Raw genomic sequence first — 23,476 nt, 5'->3', positions numbered from 1 at the left:
AGGGACTCTCCTGTTTTGCGCGGGCTCCGGCGCGTGGGAGCACATGCTGTTTAGTTTTGACAGCTCCTCCGAAGGAACCGGTCACTTTAGCTTATCAGCGTTCATTTGAGTTTTTTTCTTGTTACTGTACATCGAGCGTATCAGGTCTTCACGAACGTCCTTTTCAGGACGGCTGACCTTAATTTATGTGCGTTTTCCTCTCTGTTTGCCTATATTAGAGTTTCTTTTATTGTATACGCGTGTATATATATATATATATATATATATATATATATATATATATAACGCAACTACAATATTTTAATGAAATATTTCAAAATATTTATATAAAATATTTTTAAAATATGTACAGAAAAAATTTAAAAATTATATGTAAATTTTATTTTTGCAAGGTTTTATGAACATTTTATTTATATTTTTGGGACAAGCAAATTTCTGTAATTTATATATTATGAATACTATATTTTGAAATATTCTATGGATATATATTCGAAAGAATTCAAGAATTAAAAAACATTGACGTGACGGGGATTTGAACCAGCGATCTTCTGCGTAACAGTCTGGCACTCTACTAGTTACGCTATGGATGAACTTATAAATTACTTTAAAAAATGTTACTCATTTACCACTACGATAATTTCGCAATTGTATACTTACTATGTAGTTTTGTAAATTATTTCTACAATTATTTGAATTCAAAATATCATTTTTGGTATTATAAATATCTCAAATATAAAATAGGGTATCGGTAACACAGATTTCTGCAATGTCAATTTGAGAAACTTTGTTTTATAGTCCCATTGTCATAAATTTTCACGTACAAACTTAAAATAAACGATATTTTTCCAAAATAAACAATAATACGAATTCTCCGCGGTAAAAGTATAGGTAATTACTCTCTTTAAGAAACATATCATTAGGCAATATTTACTTATATTAACTTTCTAGACTAACTTATTAGAAAAAACTAAAAAATCTCTATAAAAAAACGCGTTAATATTATGCTACAGTAAAAACAAAGAAAATAAGGCTTAGTGGATTAAAATCCACTGATATGTAGAAGCTGAGATATAGGCATCTGTGAACGAACACACACACACACACACATTGTCACACGCATACATCTGTCCGTACGGATATTTTACAAAACCACTACATTTCTACTTAAAATGCATCGGAACACAAATTTCTAAATGTTTTTACACAAACTCTAAAAATTACTATTACAAGGCTTACTTACGTAGGAAGCAAAAAAAAAACACGCATTACCCGAATATAGTCTCTTATTTATCTCGACTTAAAAAAAAAAATTATTCCTTAAATGTTTTTAAAATATTTTGAAATATTTCTAAGAAAATATTATAATCTTGTAATTTTACATTTCTAAAAATTGTTTTACGAATATTGTAAAATAATGCTGAGTAATATTATTTGGAAAGATTATAGAAATATATCAAAATATTTTAAAATCTTAAAACGAAAATGTATCTTAATTTCGTAATTTAATATTTATTCAAAATATTTTACTAGCCTTTCAAAATATGTCTTAAAATCATAATTTTAAAATGTTTTTAACATTTTTTATAATATTTTATTGCTATATTTTTGTGTGAACCAAATTATAATGTTACTTATAAATATTTATAAAATATTTTAAAATGTTTTTAGATACACTTTATAACGATTTATGATACACTCGACACGAAAAATATCTGATTCGAACGATTTGAAAATATCGTAGTGTAATGCGGCCTTTGCCGAGGTTAGGTTAGTCTCCCAGAAGTCGTCCTATAGCGAAGACCGTCGAGTTTCGCATCTCACCAAACGCGCAAACTCCATGGTCAAGCGCGAGTGCAGATGATGCGAACACACTCATAAGTGGTGATGTTATGGTCTGGTCTCGAACTCGATCTTCCACAAGTGAATTCGGCAGCTTGTGGAAAAGAGGCGTGGACCCGGTGTAGTGGATCCCGTGGGGCGGGGGCGGGGAGGGGGGAGCCAAAGATATCGAGTGCTAGGAGTGCTTCTGGCATCCTCGACACGGACAAGGGCGCCCTGCTCATGGAACAGTGCTTCAAGCGCATAAATAGCCTGGCTAAGAGTCCGAAGCTGCTGTTGCGCATACGCTTTATGCTCCGCGACGTCATGGAGCTCTGGAGAGACCGCGGTGTGTCGCGCAAGGCCACTAGCACAGAGGGCCCCATGCCCATCAACCAGATTCGCAATGACAACAACGAGCACTCGAGCCCCGGCGGGCCGCTTGGCGGTGGACCCGGAGGACCCTGCGGCTACGACTACGGCCGCAATTGCGGCGAACCCGACGACGAGCCGAGCTCCTGGGCCCTGATAAGTATTGCGTCGGTCGACGTCTGCGTGTCTATTGCTCGTCGCCGGTCGGTCATTGTGCGTGGCGGTGAGCTGCTGCTGCAGCCCCGCAGAGAAAACCATTGGCGGGTTTAATTGCAGAGGCTCGGGCTCCTGGCTTACGGCATTCTTTCGCGCAATTGCTCTGATTTGCACTGAAGCTCCGGACCTTTAGCTCCAATGGCTTCTACAACACCAACCAGCACAATCAGCCTTCCATCTTTACCCCACCCAGAAATAGCCAGTAGAACAATTTCTTGGCCAAGCATAACCAGCAGCAGCGCAACTCACCCCAGAACTGCAATAGCAAGTATACGAGAATCTTTGTATCGACCTTTTTTACATAGCTCTCCCTCGTATTTCTGTGACTAACCATTCAACTTCCTACCTTTTGCAAGGACAATATGAGGTTGCAGAAGAGCAAGATGCTCATCGGACCACTGGAGCTCTCCCTTAGGTCCTCGGCAAACTCAATGGCGGTTTCTGGTTTGACTTTGTTGCTGTTGTTGTGCTGCCTCCACGATCTTAGGTTTGAGTATTCTGCTTCTCAAAAGTCGAGTTTCTATTTCTCTCTGAATTTTTTACCTCATATTGACTAACGATCAATCTGTTTTTTGCCTTTCAGTGCTGTACTAGATCACTGGCAAGGGAGAACAAGTTAGCTCTTGCTATTTATGGACTCATCACAGCCATTGTACTGTCTCTGGACTGCTTGACACATTTAGTGAAGAGAAAGTAGAAGCAACGTGCCATTAACGTACAGAATGTTATGGCAGGACACTTAATGTTTGGAGCTCGTCTTGCTGTGGGGCTTGTTAATCTTGTCTGTGGTATTGCTGTTACAATCATTGGTTCTGGTGCAGCTCTTTTGGATGCTGCCAATCCAGCCCTCTTTGTGAAAATGCTCATTGTCGAAATTTTTGGCTCTGCCATTGGTCTCTTTGGACTGATTGTCGGCATTGACATGGTGAGGAGATGTCTAAGACGAGATGGGTGGAGAAGAATGTGACACAGAAGAGGAAATAGATGAAGATGAAATTGTAGTTGCAAGTAAGGATGTGATAAAGTGCATAGATGATGATGATAACGATGAAAGTAATAGCCGGCCAAATTCAAACAAAATAACTAGTACTGTAAGTAGAATTTTTATATTCTGTCTCATCCAATAAATCATATTATAACAAATCTTACCATTTTATAGATCCCTCCCAATTTAGGCCAAGTTATTTTTATGAATGATAGTATAGAGCGAGAACTGAATTATACTTATGGTGATTCATTGGAACTCTCGTAAGATGAAAATGACAACTATGTAGTAATAGAGTCTGCACCGCCAGAAAAAAAGCCAATACTGATGATTACAAGGTGAGTGTTAAGGTTTTATGGAATTAAAATATTGTGAAACGCTTCGAAATCAAAAGGGTAAGTAAAGATTTATCAATAGCTAAAATCAGTTATGAAACTTTAGAAAAGACTAAAGCCGTTTGGCAGAGAACAAGAGATGCCTTAATTCCCTTTGTAAATATATTATCAAAATATCTATATTTATTTCACCAGTAGATAATCCTCATCATTTCTAATGTGTAATCATTTTATCATAGTATACTCAATGGAACGATTTGGACTACATGGATAACAAAAACGATTTCACCTACGATAAAAATAAATTCAAAGATCTTCCAAATTTCATTCAAGAAATCCATGATGTGAGAATTGATCTTTTTCCTAGATATTGTTAAGTGATGATTGAAACGGCATAAACATTTTTTTGTTTTAAGACTGGAATGCATTACATTCCATTAATTGATGCTGGCGTGTTAGCAAATGAGAAGAATGGCACGTACATTCCGTAGGATGAAGGCGTCAAACGGGGCATATTCATATTCGATAGAGAAAGCAATGAACCATTTAAAGGAAAAGTATGGAATACAGTATCTACTACTTGGCCCGACTTCACGAACCCAGAAACAACTTCTTATTATACAGAAATGATGAGCAATATGCACAAAGATTTTGAATATGATGGTGCTTGGATAGTAAGTTTTTCGATGATTTTGATACAAGAACTCTTATTAATTTTTAATTTCAAAGTCAAATAAAAGCATTTAATGTATCTTTGTAGGACATGCATGAACCGTCCAACTTCTATAATGGCCATATTAACGGCTGCAACGTTTATGATACTAGTCAAGCAGTGGTTGTTAATCAGTAAGTTTTTATTTTTTATTTATTTTCATAGTATTTCTTTTGATTAGATGCAGCATTCGAGTCAAGCGAAAACTGATAAGGTGTTTCTTCTCTCAATTCAAGAACAACGTATGCAGACTCTTGATAAGGAATTCAAGGCTCTGGAAGACGAATGCAGGAAAGTGATGAGAAGGTCAAGGTCTCTCAAGACTTGAACTAACAATTCAAAGAGCAATGTCGAGTTGCTATTGCTGACAGCATTAATATAAGGTTTTTATCAAGCTTTTTAAATTGTTTTTATTAAAAAACAATTTAAATAATCAAATCTTCTTTTTTTATATTGAATGCAGGTATGTGGGCTAGAGGTCGTCAAGGCTGATCTCATAACTTACCTGCACTTCCCTAACTCAGAAGATATTCAGGTAATTTTGTAGTTCAGCTTATTATTATAAACTTCAAAAACTTAAATTTTTTCGTTTTTATATTTTCGATGATAATTATTCTATTTTAAATTGTGGTATATTAAAATCTAATTTGAATCTTCGCGCATTTCTGTTGCACGTGCGCTCGCGGTATCGTATAGATGGCGTCGTTACGCGACTGGATCGCGAGCTTGAGGCCGCTTCATGCATTGGCGCCGATTTTCGAAAAATAAATGAATATCGCGCTGGGTTGCTGGAACAAGTCAACGGCTTTTGGAGTCATTCTGCAGCGAATCTTCGAACCGAGCACACGCCTTTTGACTTTTACATTGTTCTAAGCCATGGAAGCGTTACTTGAGCGTGGTAAGTTTGCACATTTTTCTAAATATTGAGCCATGATAAAGTAATATGATCTTATTAAAACGAAACCATTTTTTGTTTCAGACTACCGTCTGAAATTTCCTGATATGCTGCAGATGATGAGCATCACGGATCGTTTGGCATTAGAGCTGCCTGGGACAATCAGCATCAAGACGAGGGACTGGAGTTTTCAGCAGATATCTGCGAAAATCAACCAGCGCTATCACCGCAGTTTCAATCGTCGTATCACGGGTAATCGCTACGAGTCATAAATATATATTTTTATTGCAATAATTGCAATATCATTCTTTGAAAAAACTTTTTTGGAAGGCACATTAAATTTCATGTATACGGTTTTTTTTTGTTGCAGTTGGTGATGTCGAAATCGTCTGGGATTATTTTACCGCACAACACAGCCGCATCCGCGAGTATTTGCGACTTGGATACATCTGGAAAGCTGACTTGGATTCGATTCACTGGGCCATTTACAAAGACCTCCGCAGTATGCCGATGTTAATTTAAGAATGTGATTTAAAAGTAAATATTTTATTGAAGTTAAAATTGTGAAAGTGATATGTGCTACGAAGGAAAAAAAATTGAAAATGAGTCTGATTATTTGCGCGCGATATATGCATGGCAGCAGTTAGCTCGTCCGTGTTTTGTTTTAATTGTAAAAGCTCGTTTTTTTCCAAGTAGCGTTGCGGTCACGATCGCACTTGTCAGTCGTAGAAACGCGTCGCATGCTTGCATGTCTGTGATAAACAAATAAATTGTTGGTTATTAATTAATTTTTTTTGTCAAAATATTGCGATTTTGACCAACACCAGAGAACCTACACGCCATGAGAGTTTTGTGGCAGGAAAATCAAAATGCGCAGCAGATCGCAGAGGCAGTGAATTGCTCATTAGCCACCGCTTACAGGTATGTGCAACGATTCCAACAAGAAATGGATGGTGGAGAAATAGTTCAAGATCGACGAAACAACTCTGGCAGGCATAACAAGATATCCGATGAGGACCTTGTATTGGTAATGGCCGCAATGCAGGAGGATCCATTTCGGGCCGTGAAACATTTGCCAGAATTATTGAACCTAGACGTTCATGAAGAAATGCTGAGAACAGCTATAAAAAAAAGGACAAATCTTACGTATCGTAAAGCTGCAGTTAAATTTCATCTGAACCACCAGGATGTCATCGCTCGCCTGCATTATGCCAATACTTATTTGAATAGGACTTAGGAGGAATGGAGAAGAACGATATCAATCGACGAAAAAGTATTCTCAACTTGTAAGGACGGTAGGTAGCATATAACTCGTTTCACATTTTTGAATTTCGCGCTAAATTTCAAGTAAGTGGCCTCGTCGCCATGCATATCATCGCGAACCTCTTTATAACCTATAAACTACAAAATTCGTCTGCTGTAGTGCACTGTACCGCTTGAGAGAAATCAACTCGATACCTAATTGTATGCTCCATTATTTATAATTATGTTCGAGTATTTCCAATTATCAATTGTTTTTATTCTATTTAACCCTGCTTTACAGTATTATTTTTTTGGTTTCAGTACATACTGCAAGGATAGTGCAAGACTGGTATGCAAACCATCCTGAAATAAGAAGACTGCCACATCCACCACGTTCACCGGACCTCAACTACATTGAGAATGTTTTTGCAACGATGGTTGCAGATTGGAGACCTAATTTTGCCCCAACAGAGGCAGAATTACTTTGAAGAGTCAGAAATAGTTGGGAAAGTTTGCAGTTGAATTTACACTACTTCAGAGACCTCACAAATTCAATGCCTCGTAGACTTCAGGCTGTTATTGACGCCAATGGAGGGCACATCAATTACTAAGGTAAAACATAAGATACTGTAATTTACTTCATTACATGGCCATAGGCTTTTTGTTAATTGAAACCATATTTTGCATAACCATTATCGTTCATTTATTTTCTTGCAGATGGATGTGTTATACTTAAATTGTAAATATGTTCTACAAAGTTTTTATTCAAGATGTTTATTTGAATTGTTGCTTTTATTATAAGCATTAGCATTAGTATTTGATAGAGAATCATGCTTGGAGAACCACCAGTTACGACAGGATAATTAGAGAGACAGATTTCAGATGAAAGGAATGTTGTTAATCTTTTTATAAAATCACTTTCATATTGACTTTTTATTCACCAGTTGTCACCTCAAATGAGAGTGCGGGTAATAATGACAAGGGTGACAGATCAGAAATAGAAGTTGATGATCGACAGCAGGAACAAGCTGGTGGAAAAGCAAATTCTGTAAAAATACCAGCAATCAAAGCTACCAAACTGCAAGGTCACGAATCAGAAGTATTCATTTGTGCTTGGAATCGTACCACCCATTCGTCGGCATCTGGATCTGGAGACAGTGCAGCACGTATATGGGATATGTCAGATAATTCACAATCCCCCAATCAACTAGTCTTGAGACATTGTATACAAAGGGCAAGTACTTAGCGGCAAGTCTTTAAAAGAAAGATCAAAGCTTAGTCAGAAAAGAGTGCAGTAAGTACTATTTTTAAAATTAATGTCATATTTATTCAGTAAACTGAATATAAACAATAATACTATTCATCTTGCAGCATTGGATGGAAGCTCTGCTCGTAAAGTAAAGGCTTCAAACATACTAAAGGCTCAGACAAGATAGTATCCAGTTTCAAGAATCCTACCATGACTTGCAGCATGCAGAGGGAGTACACAGACCACAGAGATGGTGTCTGGGAAGTCTCTGTGATGAGATCCAGCCAACCAATAATTGCAACAGCATCTGCTGATCATGCAGACCGCAACCCCAGGAAAGTCAAAATTTAGGGTTTACTTGTTTCCTGAACTCGTTGCTGCAGTCCTTAGCAGCATGTCCAGCATTTATAGAGTGGCTTCGAAGAAGACAGGAGGATGTAAAGGGAGAATCATTTACAAGCAGCTTGATGTTGGTTATAGACAGTAAGTATTTTTAATCCGTCATCATCAAATTAGTTTGGGAATATTTTTTCATATTTTCTTTATCTTTGCGACAGAAATCAATGGATTTACAGATGATATGTTTGGAAGCGTGAGGCCAGTTGAAGTAATTCCTTCTCTGGGTCCTCTCTGGAATTTCACTCCTAGTTACTTCTACCACCAGTTACTGATGTATATTTTTTTATCGGAATTTCATTCGCATTAAATAAATAATATAATAAAAACATCTCATAGTCATCTCGTTTATTTTCGCCATCTGCCGTTACTTCGTTACTTATTTCCACAAATGTATGAAAAGTTGCCTTTTTATCTGAATTCATTTAAAACAAAGATAGTTTACGTATTATAATATGGCACTTCGAACTTTAAGTAAAAATTTGAATGCATTTTTTTATTTCTTTTAAATTAAGATGTTTTTTCTATCACTTCTGATAGTATTAATTTAGGCAACATTTTTTTTTACAGTAATTGTAATTACAATTTGGTTTTTCAAATTAAACAAGTTTGTTCGCAGACTCGCATTCTGCCATGAAGTTTGCGCGTTCGGCCAGATGCGAAACTCGTCGCTAAAGAGCGATTTTTGGGAGCCTAACCTATCCTCGGCAAAGGCCGCATTACACTACGATATTTTCAAATCGTTCTTATCCGATATTTTTCGTGTCGAGTGTACATATTTGAATAAAATATGAATGCAACATTATAAAATCTTTGAAAGAAAATGTATCAAACTCTTGTAGTTAAATATTTATTCAAAATATTTTACTAACCTTTTGAAATATTTTTAAAAAATATTATTTTAAAATGTTTTTAACATTTTTTATAATATTTCATTTTAATATTTTTTGTGAACGAAATTAAAATGTTTCAAAGGAATATTTACAAAATATTTAAAAATATGTTTTAGATATATTTTATAGCGATTTATGCAAATATTTTGATAAAATATTTGTGCAACATTATAGAATATTTTTCACAAAATATGCCTGAATCTGTTGGAAGGTATAAAAAAATGTACACTTGGGTTAATAATTAATAGTTATATATTGTAGTCGGCAATAGTCTGACGAGAAACACGTCCGCTCACATCTGAGTCTTATAGTCGAGAGAGAGAGAGAGAATATGTAGTACAGTGCGGTATAGTCTGACTCTACGAACGAGAGTGTATAGTGTAGTATATGCGCTTAGAGTATAGTCGCGAATCATGCGCGATACGCCTGCTCTCGCGTGAGCTTGTCTGACTGCACGAAATCGTCGCAAACCGATAGATTGCGCGACGAGTACCATTTTAAGTATTACGACTGTATAAATTCACATATTACAACAGAATCAAACGAAAATATATTTTAGAAAAATATTCCTAAAATATTGTTCAATATTTCCATTACAATATTTACAATCACATATTTTAAAATTATTTTATAAATCTGTGGGTCATATATTTTATGAAAATGTTTATTTTACAGTTTCAAATTGTTTTAAAAATGTTTCTAAAATATTTTAAAATATACAAATCTTTTGAAATATTATGTGCTATTAGGGCTGTAACAGAAATATATAATCGTAGTTGTGAGGAAGATTTCGCCTGTACAATTCAAGTGTTCTCAATCGGCGCGGTTACAATATTTCGTTGCGATAATAGTGCGATATCAGGTACATGGAGCGATGACGGAAATTTGAGGTTAGGTTTGCATTCGGCGGCAACGAAGTCGTGAGCGCAAGGCTTTGTCGATCCGAATGCGTCGCGTAATAATGATTTTGATTACCCTGTGCGTACAGTGACAAGCGGATCGGTAGCACGGTGTTTTGAGGTTAGCCTCGGACTTACAGAGACGGGTGCGCATGACTCTGCAAATCCTCGTTTAGGCGACTCTGGGTATCTTCCACGTGTGCTCACGAGGACGAGACTCGTTGTCGTTCTAGTTTCCTGATTATCTCGTGTGCTCACAACGAGAATCCGGAGGATCGGGGTAGGATAATTCAAACTAGCCGTCACGTGTGCACACAAGACGGTGTCATCAGCGGTGGTCTAACTCTGGCTCTCGTTGCAGTATCGTGTGCTCACGGTACTGCTCGGATCGGAAGCTCGAGCTTAACTGCCAGCAACGCCGCACGGTCACTCTTATAAAACTATCAAAAAAACTATCAAACTTAACAATATATACACCCCGCGGCGTGTATGTGTGTGCTGTTAAGCGTGTATGCCAGACAAGTGTGTTCGCAGCGCCTAGTCAGCGCTGCGCCCCCCGCCTGCCTACGGCTAAATAGCTTGTCGGGCCTGTTGCGGCCATCTTCGCGTATATTTATCAACAAGACTCGTATCTCGATGCACGCTGTTTATGCAAATGATTATCCAATATCATTTATACAAATATTAGTTGTGCAACTGCAGCCGAACATAGTGAATAATAGTATATTACGATACTCGTGGCATAAATAGTCCATTACGGCACGGCATGTATTAGCGCCCGAGCGTAGCGAGGGCTATCAGCGCGGTGCAATAATGGACTATTTATGCCACGGATAGGCGTGACATAGATGCGGATTTATGCCACCCAGTGCTATAAAATTATCTGAGGACGATTTCACTTATCCTGGCTATGTCGTAAATTGACAATTAAATACCATAACTATATCAGTACCATTCTACATACATTAACTGTAATAGTCATTCGTCACAACGTTGTTATTGATAATCAAAAGAGCTCCAATGTTCGTAAGGTCAATTTTACTTCATAAAACGAAATATCTAATGAACGCGTTGCAAGCATCGTGCCGGCACTTTAATTAAGAAAAAAGAAAAAAATTATACCCGAGCGGGGATCGAACCCTGAACCTTTCGGTTAGCAGGCTGGCACTTTACCACTCGACCACGAACACTTGTTACAAGTCATAGACACACAAGTCAAATGTGTCCTTAAGTACTGCGAGCAGCTGTTGATGTTAATGAAGTTGCAAGGTATTGTAAAAAACAATCACCAGAATTATTATAAACACGTTTAACAATATCGATATTCGCCGCCTATTTTGTGTAAAGGCTTCTATGAATTCGGTAGTCATAAAAGAGTAGTCATAATAATATAAATAATGAAAATTGGTAACGAACAAAGTCCGGTGAATAAATAATAGCCCAAATTGACAAAATCAACAGCATTAACAATAAAATACATTGAAAAGCCTTGGTTTCGTGAATTATGTGGCCGAAAATTTTCTAAGTTCCGCAACCAACGAAGCCGGCATTCTGCGGGAATTTCGTTTCGGTAGAATGCTGTCACGGCGAGCAGCACGTCGAGCAGGCATTCTGCTAGCACTCTGATAGCGCCAAATGTTAAAAAATCTTGAACATGGGTCGAAGGCACAATGCCGTCGTGTAGCTACTCAAAATGTCATAATAATGCTGCCATGAGTGCCAACATGGCGTGACCGCAAAATGCCGACATTATGCCTTCGTCCGTGCCGGTGACATACAGCCGGCACACATGGCCGTCATTCTGACAAAGTTTCGTGCCGTCGAAATGTAAGCACGCGTGCTGGCACGCTGTGCCGCCAAAATGTCAACATTATGACATCCCGAATAGCGGGGGGGGGGGGGGGGGGGGGGGGGAATTGAGGACTTCTCCTGTCAAGGCATGTTTTTCCAACATTTACGGTAGACAGCCGCTTTAAGGCAATTTCGGGCAATTGTTAATTAATATTGTAAAAATACTAAGTATCTAAAGCTGCTTGAAGTACATAAGTCTAAATTCTTGTATTAACTGTAACGAGTATTCGTGGCTAAGTGGTAGACTTCCAGCTAACTAACCCAAAGGATCCAAGTTCAAGTTTTAGCATCGCTTGTATTTTTTTTCTCTTATTAAATTATTTGTTATGTACTACTGGGACTTCAAGCTCCACGCGTGCCATCGATATGACGGCATCGTTCAATGGCAATGTTTTGCCACGCAGGCAGCGGAATTTACCTCAGTGTGCAAAAGTGTGCCAAATTGTGCCATAGTGTGCCAAAGTATGATAAAGTGTGCCATGCAGTGCCATATTGTGCCATACTGTGCCATACTGTGCTATTTTTTTTTTTACATGGCATTTGGAACTCGAAAGTTCATCGCCTCATCTACGCAAGCCTTCCACGCTGCCCTATCTTGTGTCAACCCCACCCAAGATGCACCTCTCCGATCGACACCCACCCGTCCTATTTCTACTAGATCCGCTTTTACGTTGTCCTCCCATCTACGTCTAGGTCTACCTAGAGGTCGCGTTACCATCGGCCTGCCCTTCATGACACGCGCTGCCGTACGGTAGTCTCCCATTCTCGCTACGAGCCCTGCCCATCCCAATCTGCGCGATTTTATTATTCTGTTAATATTTGGTGACGCGTACAGATTGTGTAACTCATCATTGTGTAGTCTCCTCCATTCCCTGGTTTCCTCATCTTTCTGCGGCCCGTATATTTTTCGCAAGACTTTATTTTCAAATACCCTAAAACGGTTGTCCGCCTGCTTAGTGAGAGCCCACGTTTCGCACCCGTACGGAACCACCGGCAGTATTATTGTCCTGTATATTCTTATTTTAACGTTTTTAGACAACAGCCTCGACTTCAGTAAATTACTCACGGCGTAGAAGCAAGCATTACCCGAATGGAGTCTCTTATTTATTTCGACATTAATCTCGTTTCTATCATTTATGGTCGTACCCAGATATCTGAATTCGCTAACCTTTTCTAAAGTAAAATTCCCAACTCTGAGATCTTCCTCCCCTCTGCAGATGCCTAGCTTATCCACAATCATGTACTTTGTTTTTGATTCACTCACTTCTAACCCTGTATACTCCACCGCTTTTATGAGGATTTCCGCGTTTCTTGCTACCGTTTCCCTACAATCCCCCAGTATATCCAAATCATCTGCGTAGCCTAGTATCTGCGTTGTTCCATTAAGCGTTGCGCCCAGCTGGCTAACCTGCATTTTTCTAACGGCATACTCTAACGTTAAGTTGAACAGCACCGTAGAGAGCCCATCCCCTTGTTTTAAACCATCGCGCATCGTGAAGGGTTCTGATACATTACCGCCTACTCGGACCTTTCCCGTGCATCCGTTCAGACATATTTGAATTAATCTCACGAGTTTTTCGGTACACCGAGAAGTACTAGAATTTGATACATTTTGCTTCGCTTAATAGAGTCGTACGCTTTTTTAAAATCTATAAATAGTTGGTGTATGGTTTCGCAAAATTCCCACTTTTTCTCTAACAACTGTCTTATGGTAAACATTTGATCGCTCGTCGATCTGTTGCGCCGAAATCCGCACTGATAATCTCCTACTATATCTCCCGCGAATGGAGTGAGTCTAGCTTGTATAACGTTTGCCAGAACTTTGTAGCACGTTGCTAAAAGTGAAATACCCCTATAGTTATTGCAGTCTGTCTTATCCCCCTTTTTAAAAATCGGTATAATGATAGATTCCTTCCAATTTTCGGGTATTGTTTCATTTTTCCAGATGGCACATACTAGTTTATAGATTTTGAAAGTGAGCTCGACGCCTCCATATTTGAGTAACTCAGATGGTATAGAGTCATTTCCCGCGGCTTTATTGTTTTTTAGTTTTTTAATCGCGGCCTCTACTTCTTGGTAGCTCGGTTCCTCCACATGGGGTTCAGCAGTGTGAATTTCATCCCCTAATTCTTCGCTATTTTCGTGCATGTTTAATAATTTATCGAAATAATTTTTCCACAGCGACAGTAATTCGTTGTCAATTGTTACGAGGTCCCCGTTTTCGTCCTTCATCAATTGCGCTCTACTCCTAAAACCCTTTCTGATGGCGTTAATCCCTCTGTACATTTCGCGGGGGTTATTTTCCTTACTGTTAGTTTCTATTCTCCTAATAAGATTCTTTTGATACTCCCGCTTCTTATTTCTGTAGATCGCGCTCGTCTGTTTCCTTACGTTAGAATACTCTTTTACGGTCCTGTCGCTTCTATTTTGTAAGCTATCTAATTTAGCCTTTTTGCGCCTTTCAAACCAGAGTTCGCACTCTTCGTCAAACCATGGTTTGCTCTTTGGCTTTTTCTTTTTACCCAGTACTTTGTTCGCGGCCTCTTTTACCGTTTTTTCGATGTCCTCCCATAAGCTATTCGGTTCGTCATTCCCCTCCGGCGATGTGTTTGCTTCTTCAAGTGCCTGAAACCTGTTATTAATTTCTATCTGGTACCTAATTCGCTCTGTTCTATCTCGTAGTTTCTCAATATCGAATACTGTGCTATAATGTGTCAAAAAAAAAAAAAAATGTTTGCGAAAAACCCATGTGTGTTAAAGTGTGCCAAAGTGTGCCAAAGTATGCCAAAGTGCAACAAATTTCTGAATTTGAACACTTTCGCACAGTACGGCACAGTATGGCACACCTTAGCAAACTTTTGCACACCCAATTATTTCCACCAGGGTCATTGCGATTTTACGTAATAGTCATGTATGATAATGACTTTAGTGTCACTGAAGAGTCACGTAACAATCACTTGAGTATAATGCTAAATTTTCATGTGATTCTTAAGTGAGTATTTTCAGTAGAAGCAAGAAATCTGTGGTGATTTCGTTTGAGATACGAACATTATTTTTTAATGCTGTGGACGTAGAATTGTTATTTAAGAATTTACACAAAGCGCAAAACAGTATCTAAAAGAAATTAACTTTTTATAATGTAAAAGGTTAAGCGAGTTTGATGTATTCTGCGAAATTATTATGAGAAAAATCACGTAGTATTTTATATATATATTTATTACAACAACTCTTTTATTTGTCGGAGTTAATTGTAACTTAACAAGTGCTGTAGCAAAAGTAATAATTGTAACCATAGATTAAAAAGTAATGAGATCAATAAAAAATATTCAATTTTCAAATATATAAATAATATAAAAAATTTAAAAATAGAAACTGTAACTTGCCATGCCTGATTCATTTTACTTATGGTGTTGTTTATTAGTAACTTATTTGTGTATATAATCTTATAAAATAGTAATTTCGATACAATAATATATCTTCAATGTAGATAGCAAGACACAACAATTATCTTTTAAAAGATTCATATCAACTTTCAATACCTAAAAACTCTTTATAAGTACCAATAAAATTTATGAAAAAGTTATGGTAAATTAGATATAACATTCTAACATATAAAAGGAAATTTTAGTTGTTCACCAATCAAAAAGAATTGGGCATGGCAAGTTATAGTTTCCATTGTTAAATTATTTATATTATTTATATATTTAAAACTTGACTATTTTTTATTGATCTCATTACTTTTTAATCTATGGTTACAATTATGACATTTGCTACAGTATTTGTTAAGTCACAATTAACTTTGACAAATATAAGAATTAAAGTAATAGATACGTATGAAATGCTACGTGATTGTCATCCATAATAATTTTTCGGAAAATATTAAATTCGCCTATAACATCTAATTTGTTTCAAGTTGAAGTTTTTCATAAATTTCAGTCCTTTATTAGTGAATTTTTTTGAGCATTTACCACCTAGACTTTGTCATAGACTACTCTATACAGCTTGAAATTACACATAGCAAAGCCACATGTTTTTTTCAATATAAATGTCTAATTAAATTTAAACATTCTACATCCACTTAATGAATAAAATTGACCTCACGAAAATTGGATCTCCATTGATTATCAATAAAAACGTTGTGACGAATGACTATTACGGTTGGTATGAGTGGAATGGTACTGATGGTAATAGTTACGGTATTCAATCGTCAATTTACGACATAGCCAGAATAAGTAAAATCGTCCTCAGATAATTTTATTCACGACTGCAGTTGATGCATAAATGTTATTTGTCTAAATGATATGTGCCATTTATTTGCATAAACAGCGAAATATTTTGGGCAAGTAAAATAGTCCTCAGAAATTTTAAATAATAGTTTTAAGTAAATTCGTCCCTAAAACATTCTAATAACAGTCTTCTGCAGTAACTGTTACATATATAATTTAAAAAAAAGGTATAAAATAATTTTGGTTCTGTTGAAAATAAAAATCAAGCAGGGTATAACTTCTAGAACTAACTGCTATCCTCCGCTGAGGGTATTACAATACCTCGGTGACGCGGTCCTACGGCTGATCGCAGGAGGGACGCTGCCGATATCCAGGTACGCGACGACGCGGTCGAAGCGTGAGCGGATGGACCCTTCTTAATAGCCCCCGCCGCTCTCCTGGGTATCATAAAGAGCGCGCACTCAGCGAAGTGCGCGCTCCTTCTTAATCCCTAATTGCCGTGTTTGTCGCACGTATTTTTCGTAGGCAACAAACAGACCGCGTCTCCGAGAAGCTTATTATTATAAAACGGGCATATGCGCTGCCGAGTTCGGCGACGGACTCGGCACGGCTCTGTTCTTGGGTTTTCCCAACTACAATAAAACAAGAACTGAATAATATTTCAAAATACTAAAAATAAGTTTTAACAAAAACTCCAACAGATATTTCCTTTTGAGAAGTAAAATTGACCATACGAACATTGGAACTCTTTTAATTATCAATAACAACGTTGTGACGAATAACTATTACAGTTGAATGTATGGAATGGTACTAATGGTTATACTTATGGTATTTAATTTTCAATTTACGAAATACTCAGAATAACTAATATCGTCGTCAAATAATTTTATTCACTATGTTCAGTAGCTGCAGTTGATGCACAAATATTATTTGTATAAATGATATTGGCTATTTATTTGCATAAACAGCGAAATATTTTATACAAGTAATATAGTCCTCGGAAATTCTTTGATAATAGTGTTAAGTAAATTAGTCCCTAAAATATTCTAATAACAGTCTTTTGCTGCAACTGCAGGTACACAAATAATTTGTTTGAAAAAGTTATAAAATTAAATTGGCTTTTTGAATATTAACTTTTAATAAGTCAAATTGCCCCACAAACATTGAACCTTTATTGATTATCAATAACAACAATGTGACAGATGAATATCACTTTTGAGGTGTGCAGAATGGTACTGATGATTATAGTTATCAAGTGGCGCGCTAGCGCCACAAAGGCGAGTTTGAAAAGCAGACAAAGCCGCGGCGCCCGCGTACTATTTACTTCTATATTGGTATCCGAGATTTTATTTTTATGAAAAACGATACTTTCCATAATTGTTTCTAAGTGATTTTTCTGTATTAACACATTCGTGTGCTAATCAGTCATTTTTAATAGAAGTTGTCAAAAAAAAAAAGCTGTCATTTATATAATATAAACAATCTTCTATATGATTTGCTCAAATCATTATCTTTTTCTCCAGTGTGAAAGGACGGTGAAGTTAGCCGCCCAAGTGCGCGTACTCTGCGTTCCGGAGCAGTAACAGTAACTAGCTTGCCAGGGTAGCCGATGACTTGGTATGAATATCATTCGAATACGGTGTCTAGGTGTACAGGGTGGCCGATGACGAGGTGTAGGTGGTGCGCTCCGTGGCTTTTGGTGTCTAGGTGTAAAAGTTATTCAAGGGCGGTGTCTAGGTGTACAGGGTGGCCGATGATGAAGTGTAGGTGGTGCGCTCCGTGGTTCGTGGTGTCTAGGTGTAAAAATTGTCAGAGAAAGGTGTCCAGGGGTACAGGTTGGCCGATGACGTCCTCCAGGTAGTTCGCACCGTGGTTTGTGGTGTCAAGGTGTAAAAATCATTCGGAAAAGGTGTCCAGGTGTAGAGGGTAGCCGATGACGAGGTCCAGGTATTTCGCCCCGTGGTTTTTAGTGTATACGTGTAAAAATCATTTGAGGAAGGTGTCTAGAGGTACAGGGTATCCGGTGACGAGATCTAGGTGGCGCGCTCCGTGGTTTTTTGTGTCTAGCTGCAAAAATCATTCAAGGAAGGTGTCTAGGTGTACAGGGTGGCCGGTGACCAGGTCTAGGTGACCAGCTCCGTGATTTTTCGTGGCTAGGTGTACAAATCATTCGAACGCGGTATCTAGATGTACGGGGTGGCCGATGACGAGGACTAGGTGGTGCGCTCCATGGTTTTTGGTATCTAGGTAAGAAAATAATTTAAGAGTAGTATCTAGGTGTACAAGGTGGCCAATGTCGAGGTCTAGGTGGTGTGCTTTTTGGTTTCAGGTGTCAAGGTGTAAAATCATTTGGGGACTGTTTCTAGCTGGAAAATTTATGGGAATAAAGATAATCAATCTCTGAAATATTGTTAAATAAGTAACTTTAACACGTCAGTGATAAAATGACTAGAAGTTCTAGTTACAAGTCAAAAAACCCAAAGAGCACAAGGATTGCATCTTTTATTGCGATTTTACTTGATAGTCATGTATGATAATGAATTTAATGTCACTAAAAAGTCACGTGAGAATCACTTGAGTATCATGCTGAAGTGGGGACAATTTCATTTAGAGTGAATATCTAATCAACCAAATTAATTTTATACCTTTTTCATAAAAATCATATGTGCATCATTTACTGAAGAACACTGTCATTAGAATGTTTTAGGGACAATTTTAAATAGTGTCTATAATCACTTATTCTGTGTGAATTCCGCATAAATTTCGTATCGTCCGTGTCGTTTCTGTTTTGTGTAATTAACGTGTCATATCGTGTCCGTGTCGTTTCTGTGACGTTAACGTTCCGTTTTTTCTACCGTGTGGTCTCAGTTTAGTATCGTTTACGTGACGATACGTTTTTGTGTCATTTTCGTTTCCTTGTCATCTCTGTTTCTGTGTCTTTCCGTATCCTTTCTGTTGCCGTTTCGTTTTTGTTTCGTGTATTTTTTCATTTTGTGTCTGTTTTTTTTTGTTCCTATTTTATGCCGTATCTGTTCCTATTTCATGTCATTTTTTTCGTTTTGTCCGTGTCGTTTCCGTTTTGGTTTTATGTTTTCTTTGTTTGTTTTCATTCCTTGACGTTTACGTGACTTATCGTGGTGGTTTCTGTTTTTGTTTCGTGTTGTTCACATGTCGTATGTTGTCTGTTTTCGTTATGTGATGTTTTTGTTTTGTGTAAATACGTGTCGTTTCCTTGTAGTTTTTTGTTGTTTTTGTTTTTTGTCATTTACGATTTATATTGTATCTGTTTTCATTTGTGTCGCACTCATTACGTATAATTTATATGTGGCGCTGGCAGTTTCGTAGCATAGAAAGGGGAGCATTCAGCCGCGTAGCTCTGCGTTGGTCCTGTTGTCCTTTAGCAAGCAGACATTTGAGGCATCAAGGGCTAGCAATGTCTATTTTAACTCTATGTTTATTTTAATGAGGGCTGGCTATTTTACTTTACGCTATTATTAAGAAATTTCCAAGGACTATTTGACTTATTGAAAATAGTACGCTGAATTAGCATATTAAAACCAATATCTTTCACAAAAATATTATTTGATCATCAATGCAACCGACCAGGTTAATTAAATTCTCAGCAGACGATTTAACTTATTCTGGCTATGTAGACAGCACTTTCGCCCCTAAAATTTTCGAAATTTTTAAAATTCTGCTTTTTCAGGCAGGCTAAAAAGAGGGCTATCGATGCCCTGATTATAAAAAGCACGGTACACAACAAAGGGCGAATTGGCTTTTCAGACTCGGATGATGATTGATCCTCGCTCATTATCCTCGCTTGAAAAAGCCAACTTTCGCCCCTAGTTGTGTAATGTACTATTACTCTGCGCAGCATGTAGAAAACTGTGGGAAAGCGATACCCAACTATTACATATGTAGCTTGTGCGGCCAACTTTACAACACTTTTATCAACAAATACTTTCGTTGGGTATCATAGTTTAGCTCAGAAAACATACTAATCAGCCAAAAAACTCACGAACAATAACTGAAACAAATGAAAAATCCAAACACCAATATAGAAGTAAATAGTGTCATGATTGCCATGACTTTGTCTACTTCTCAAATTCGTCTACATGGCGCTACCGCGTCACTTGATGTTTGTTTATTTAATGTTCCCTTCCAGTTTTTCAAATAATTTTCTTACACATTTAGCGTTGTTACGGACGATTTTATGTATGTGTAGGGATTTGTGTCGAGAGTTTACATGAGCTGGTGCCTAGAAGAGATAGAAGCGAATCTTGCAAACGCACACCAATGTACGCGAATTGATAAATACGGATTGGGAAAATTCTGAAATATTCGCAAGTTTTATCGCTAAGCCCAGGCTCTTGCTACCGAGCAGACTGCAATTCGTTCCTATTTTTCTCTGAAATCTCGGTGAGACCGGTCAAACCAGGAAATCCGCAACGCTTGTTTTTCAGTTGAATTATACAAATTTTAAGGGATTTTTCTGATTTGACATATAACTTCTAATCACTATAACGTCCCCTGACTCGACTGCGTAGCTATTCATAGAAGTTTCTCCGAGACCAACAATTTTTGATTCTCCAACACGGTAGTCGACACCCGGAAAAGAGAACCACGTGCGAGGAGGTATTCAGCAACATGATAAATAGACGAGAGGTTCATCTTATGCTATTTTTGTAAGCGTATTGTAAATTTGCAAGTTGTCGTGCTCCGTACAAGATTTATGTTATTTGCGAGCATTTAATATATCAGAAACTATATTTATTTGCACGTATTTGACTAGACGTGAAAATGTAGTATTGCATCAGTATTTTATTGACAAAGAGAGACTCGATAAGTGAAAATATTAAGTATATTGTGAATGACAAAATATTAAAAAATCAGAGAATTGTGTGCACACATGCGTTAGAACGTTTGAAGACGGATAGTTATAAAAAATTTGTTATTTTATCAAAAATAAAAACATTTTTAAAAGAGTGAATATTCCTTTTGGTCAACCAAAATCGATTTTGAAGAACCCAATCCTCAAATTTTACAGCGCATATTTCTTCTTGTTCAAAAAATATTAATAACTTTATTCAGAAAGGCAATAATTTATAATATTTGCTAATCAAAAGCAGCCAATTACTATTTATTGAATGTTTGTAGGATCAGTATAACATTTTAAAAACATATATCCGGGATGCATCACAATGATCAAAGTATTGTATTTTATGGGGAATCCTCAATAATAATACATTTTATGTGACATCCCAAAAAATTTTCTGGGACGTCCCAGAAAAATATGATGAAATTTTCTGGGACTGCAATATTTTTTCTATTTTTTTTCTTCTCATATAATGGTTGTTTCTGGGATTCCCAGATTATGCCATTAAAATAACATAAGTCCCAGAAAAAATATCGATTTTTTCTGGGATGTTCCAGATTCTGCCGATAGATGCGATTGTCTTCTGGGACTTCCCAGATAACTGCCAAAGTCCCAGAAACTGCCTGTGTATGCAAAGAAAATCCCAGAAAATGCCATTACAGTCACATATACCAACTCTCTAGATTTTAAGCTTTAAACCCGTTTGGAAATGTTCAACAGTATTATAACGCGAATCACCGTACGATTGTGATACATTTCGGTACATTACTGTAGACTTGGGTACGTTGACGTACATTCGCGTGCTTTTTGGATGCAATTCGGACATTTAATGCAGCATTATACGTAACCGTACGCAAACGTACGCAAACGTACGCAAACGTACGCCAACGTACGCTAACGTACGCCAACGTACGCTAACGTACGCCAACGTACGCTAACGTACGTGACCGTACTAAAAATTGCTGGAATATACTCATTCATACGAATATGTACAGCTTCATAGATTATCAGACATAAAACAATTTTTATACGTAAAATTTTACGGTTCTAAAAGATACTTGCTTGTACATAAGCGTACGTTAGCGTACTCTTCCCACTAACGCTCCATCTAGCCGTAAGAGTCACAACACCTACTCATTCACTCCGTCGATAAATTATCATCTTCCTACAAATATCTGCTTTACCGACTGCTAGTAAGTTATCGATGAAAAATGAGTGCAAATGGCGAGAAGAGAGTGGAAGTACCTTTTCAGCCATGCAGCAGCTGTAAACAACCCATACAGCACAAAGACCACAAAAAGTATGAATTTTGTGGTCTGTCCTACCGCGTCAAGTGCCAAATCACCATCAACATCAAGACTATCGTGGTGAACGACAGGCAGATTATAGCCTGTCCCTCATGTGCAGACAACAACAACGCCAGGGGTGCGAAACTGAGGACTAAATTCACCTCTGCCACAACATTAGCAACGGGAGTAACTGCAACAACAGCAGCAGGCAAGAATACTCCCGAACAACCAGCAGCCGGTGAATAAGAAGACGAGGTCAGCACCACCATCAGCCAACACATCGAGAAATCCCTCACCAACTCACTCGGCCGGAGTAACAACACCTACGCCGTCCGTTGAGACCGCTTTGAGGGACATTCGCGGAGCACTGGACGACATACGTAATGCTCAAACGGAGGCCCTCAAGACCCAGAATATCGTGTCGGAGAGGATTTCTAAAATTGAGCATCGTCTGGGCCCGCTGGAGAAGCGTCTTAAGGCCCTCGATGAGCTGCCTGCACTCAAAACTCGCATACACAATGCTGAGTCTACCATCACCGAGCTGCAGGCACAAATCCAAGATCTGTCATCGAGGAGCCCGATAATGCAGCAGGACATCGGCAGCACTGTGCCCAACACTGCGGAGATTTGCAGCCTACGTAGTGAATTGGCCGAGGTCAAGAGGCGCCAGGAACAGACCTCGAACAGTGTGGTCGTTATCACGGGTTTACAATATACCCGTGTAACCTCGCTGCACTTCCTCGCTTTCTCAGTTGTGAACGCGCTTGATCCCACGGAAGAGACGTAGCATCCGTCAGGACCATAGGGAGGCTTGATGCTACAAACAGATCGGCCAGAGGTGACAGCAGACTGCCACCACTAGCCGTTACCCTATGTTCAAGTGTGCTTGCACGCTCAATCGTCATCGCCAAAGCCCGGAAACGCAAGCTACACACTAGCGAATTGGACGCTACCTTGCTGGAGGAAGCTAAAGCTCTGAGTCCTGACCAGGGGCTAATAAACATCAACGAGCTGCTCCGCAGGGCTCCGTCTTAGGTCCCTTGCTGTTCGCATTGCATATCAACGACATCGGTTTCTGCCTTGATTCCGATGTTTCCCATCTTATCTATGCGGATGACTTGCAAATTTACAGTCAATGCCACCTCGAGGAGCTCGATTCTTTATAAAACAAGATGAGTGCTAATGCTGAGAGGATAATGGGCTGGGCTGCGCAAAACAGGCT

At 38.1% G+C, this 23,476-nt stretch overlaps 1 protein-coding gene and 1 long non-coding RNA gene across 2 annotated transcripts; both read left to right on the top strand.

The window, feature by feature from the left end:
- The first annotated feature begins 1,884 nt into the window (after positions 1-1,884).
- Positions 1,885-3,137, top strand: LOC116416731. Its single transcript, XM_031925993.1, has 2 exons — positions 1,885-2,893; positions 2,990-3,137. The coding sequence occupies exon 1, from the start codon at positions 1,885-1,887 to the stop codon at positions 2,458-2,460; it is 576 nt and encodes a 191-aa protein (XP_031781853.1). The 3' UTR covers positions 2,461-2,893; positions 2,990-3,137.
- A 235-nt stretch (positions 3,138-3,372) lies between these two features.
- Positions 3,373-8,551, top strand: LOC107981976. Its single transcript, XR_004227064.1, has 14 exons — positions 3,373-3,497; positions 3,566-4,070; positions 4,143-4,400; positions 4,487-4,572; positions 4,675-4,821; positions 4,902-4,973; positions 5,135-5,336; positions 5,418-5,585; positions 5,704-5,870; positions 6,161-6,628; positions 6,897-7,187; positions 7,293-7,869; positions 7,947-8,307; positions 8,382-8,551. It is a non-coding gene; the product is annotated as an uncharacterized LOC107981976 (long non-coding RNA).
- The last annotated feature ends 14,925 nt before the right edge of the window (positions 8,552-23,476 follow it).

Source organism: Nasonia vitripennis (assembly GCF_009193385.2).
Source record: "Nasonia vitripennis strain AsymCx chromosome 3 unlocalized genomic scaffold, Nvit_psr_1.1 chr3_random0007, whole genome shotgun sequence".
In the NCBI taxonomy this organism is placed as follows: Eukaryota; Metazoa; Arthropoda; class Insecta; order Hymenoptera; family Pteromalidae; genus Nasonia; species Nasonia vitripennis.
The sequence above is the reverse complement of the archived record's forward strand: the minus strand, read 5'-3'. Positions and strand labels throughout refer to the sequence as shown.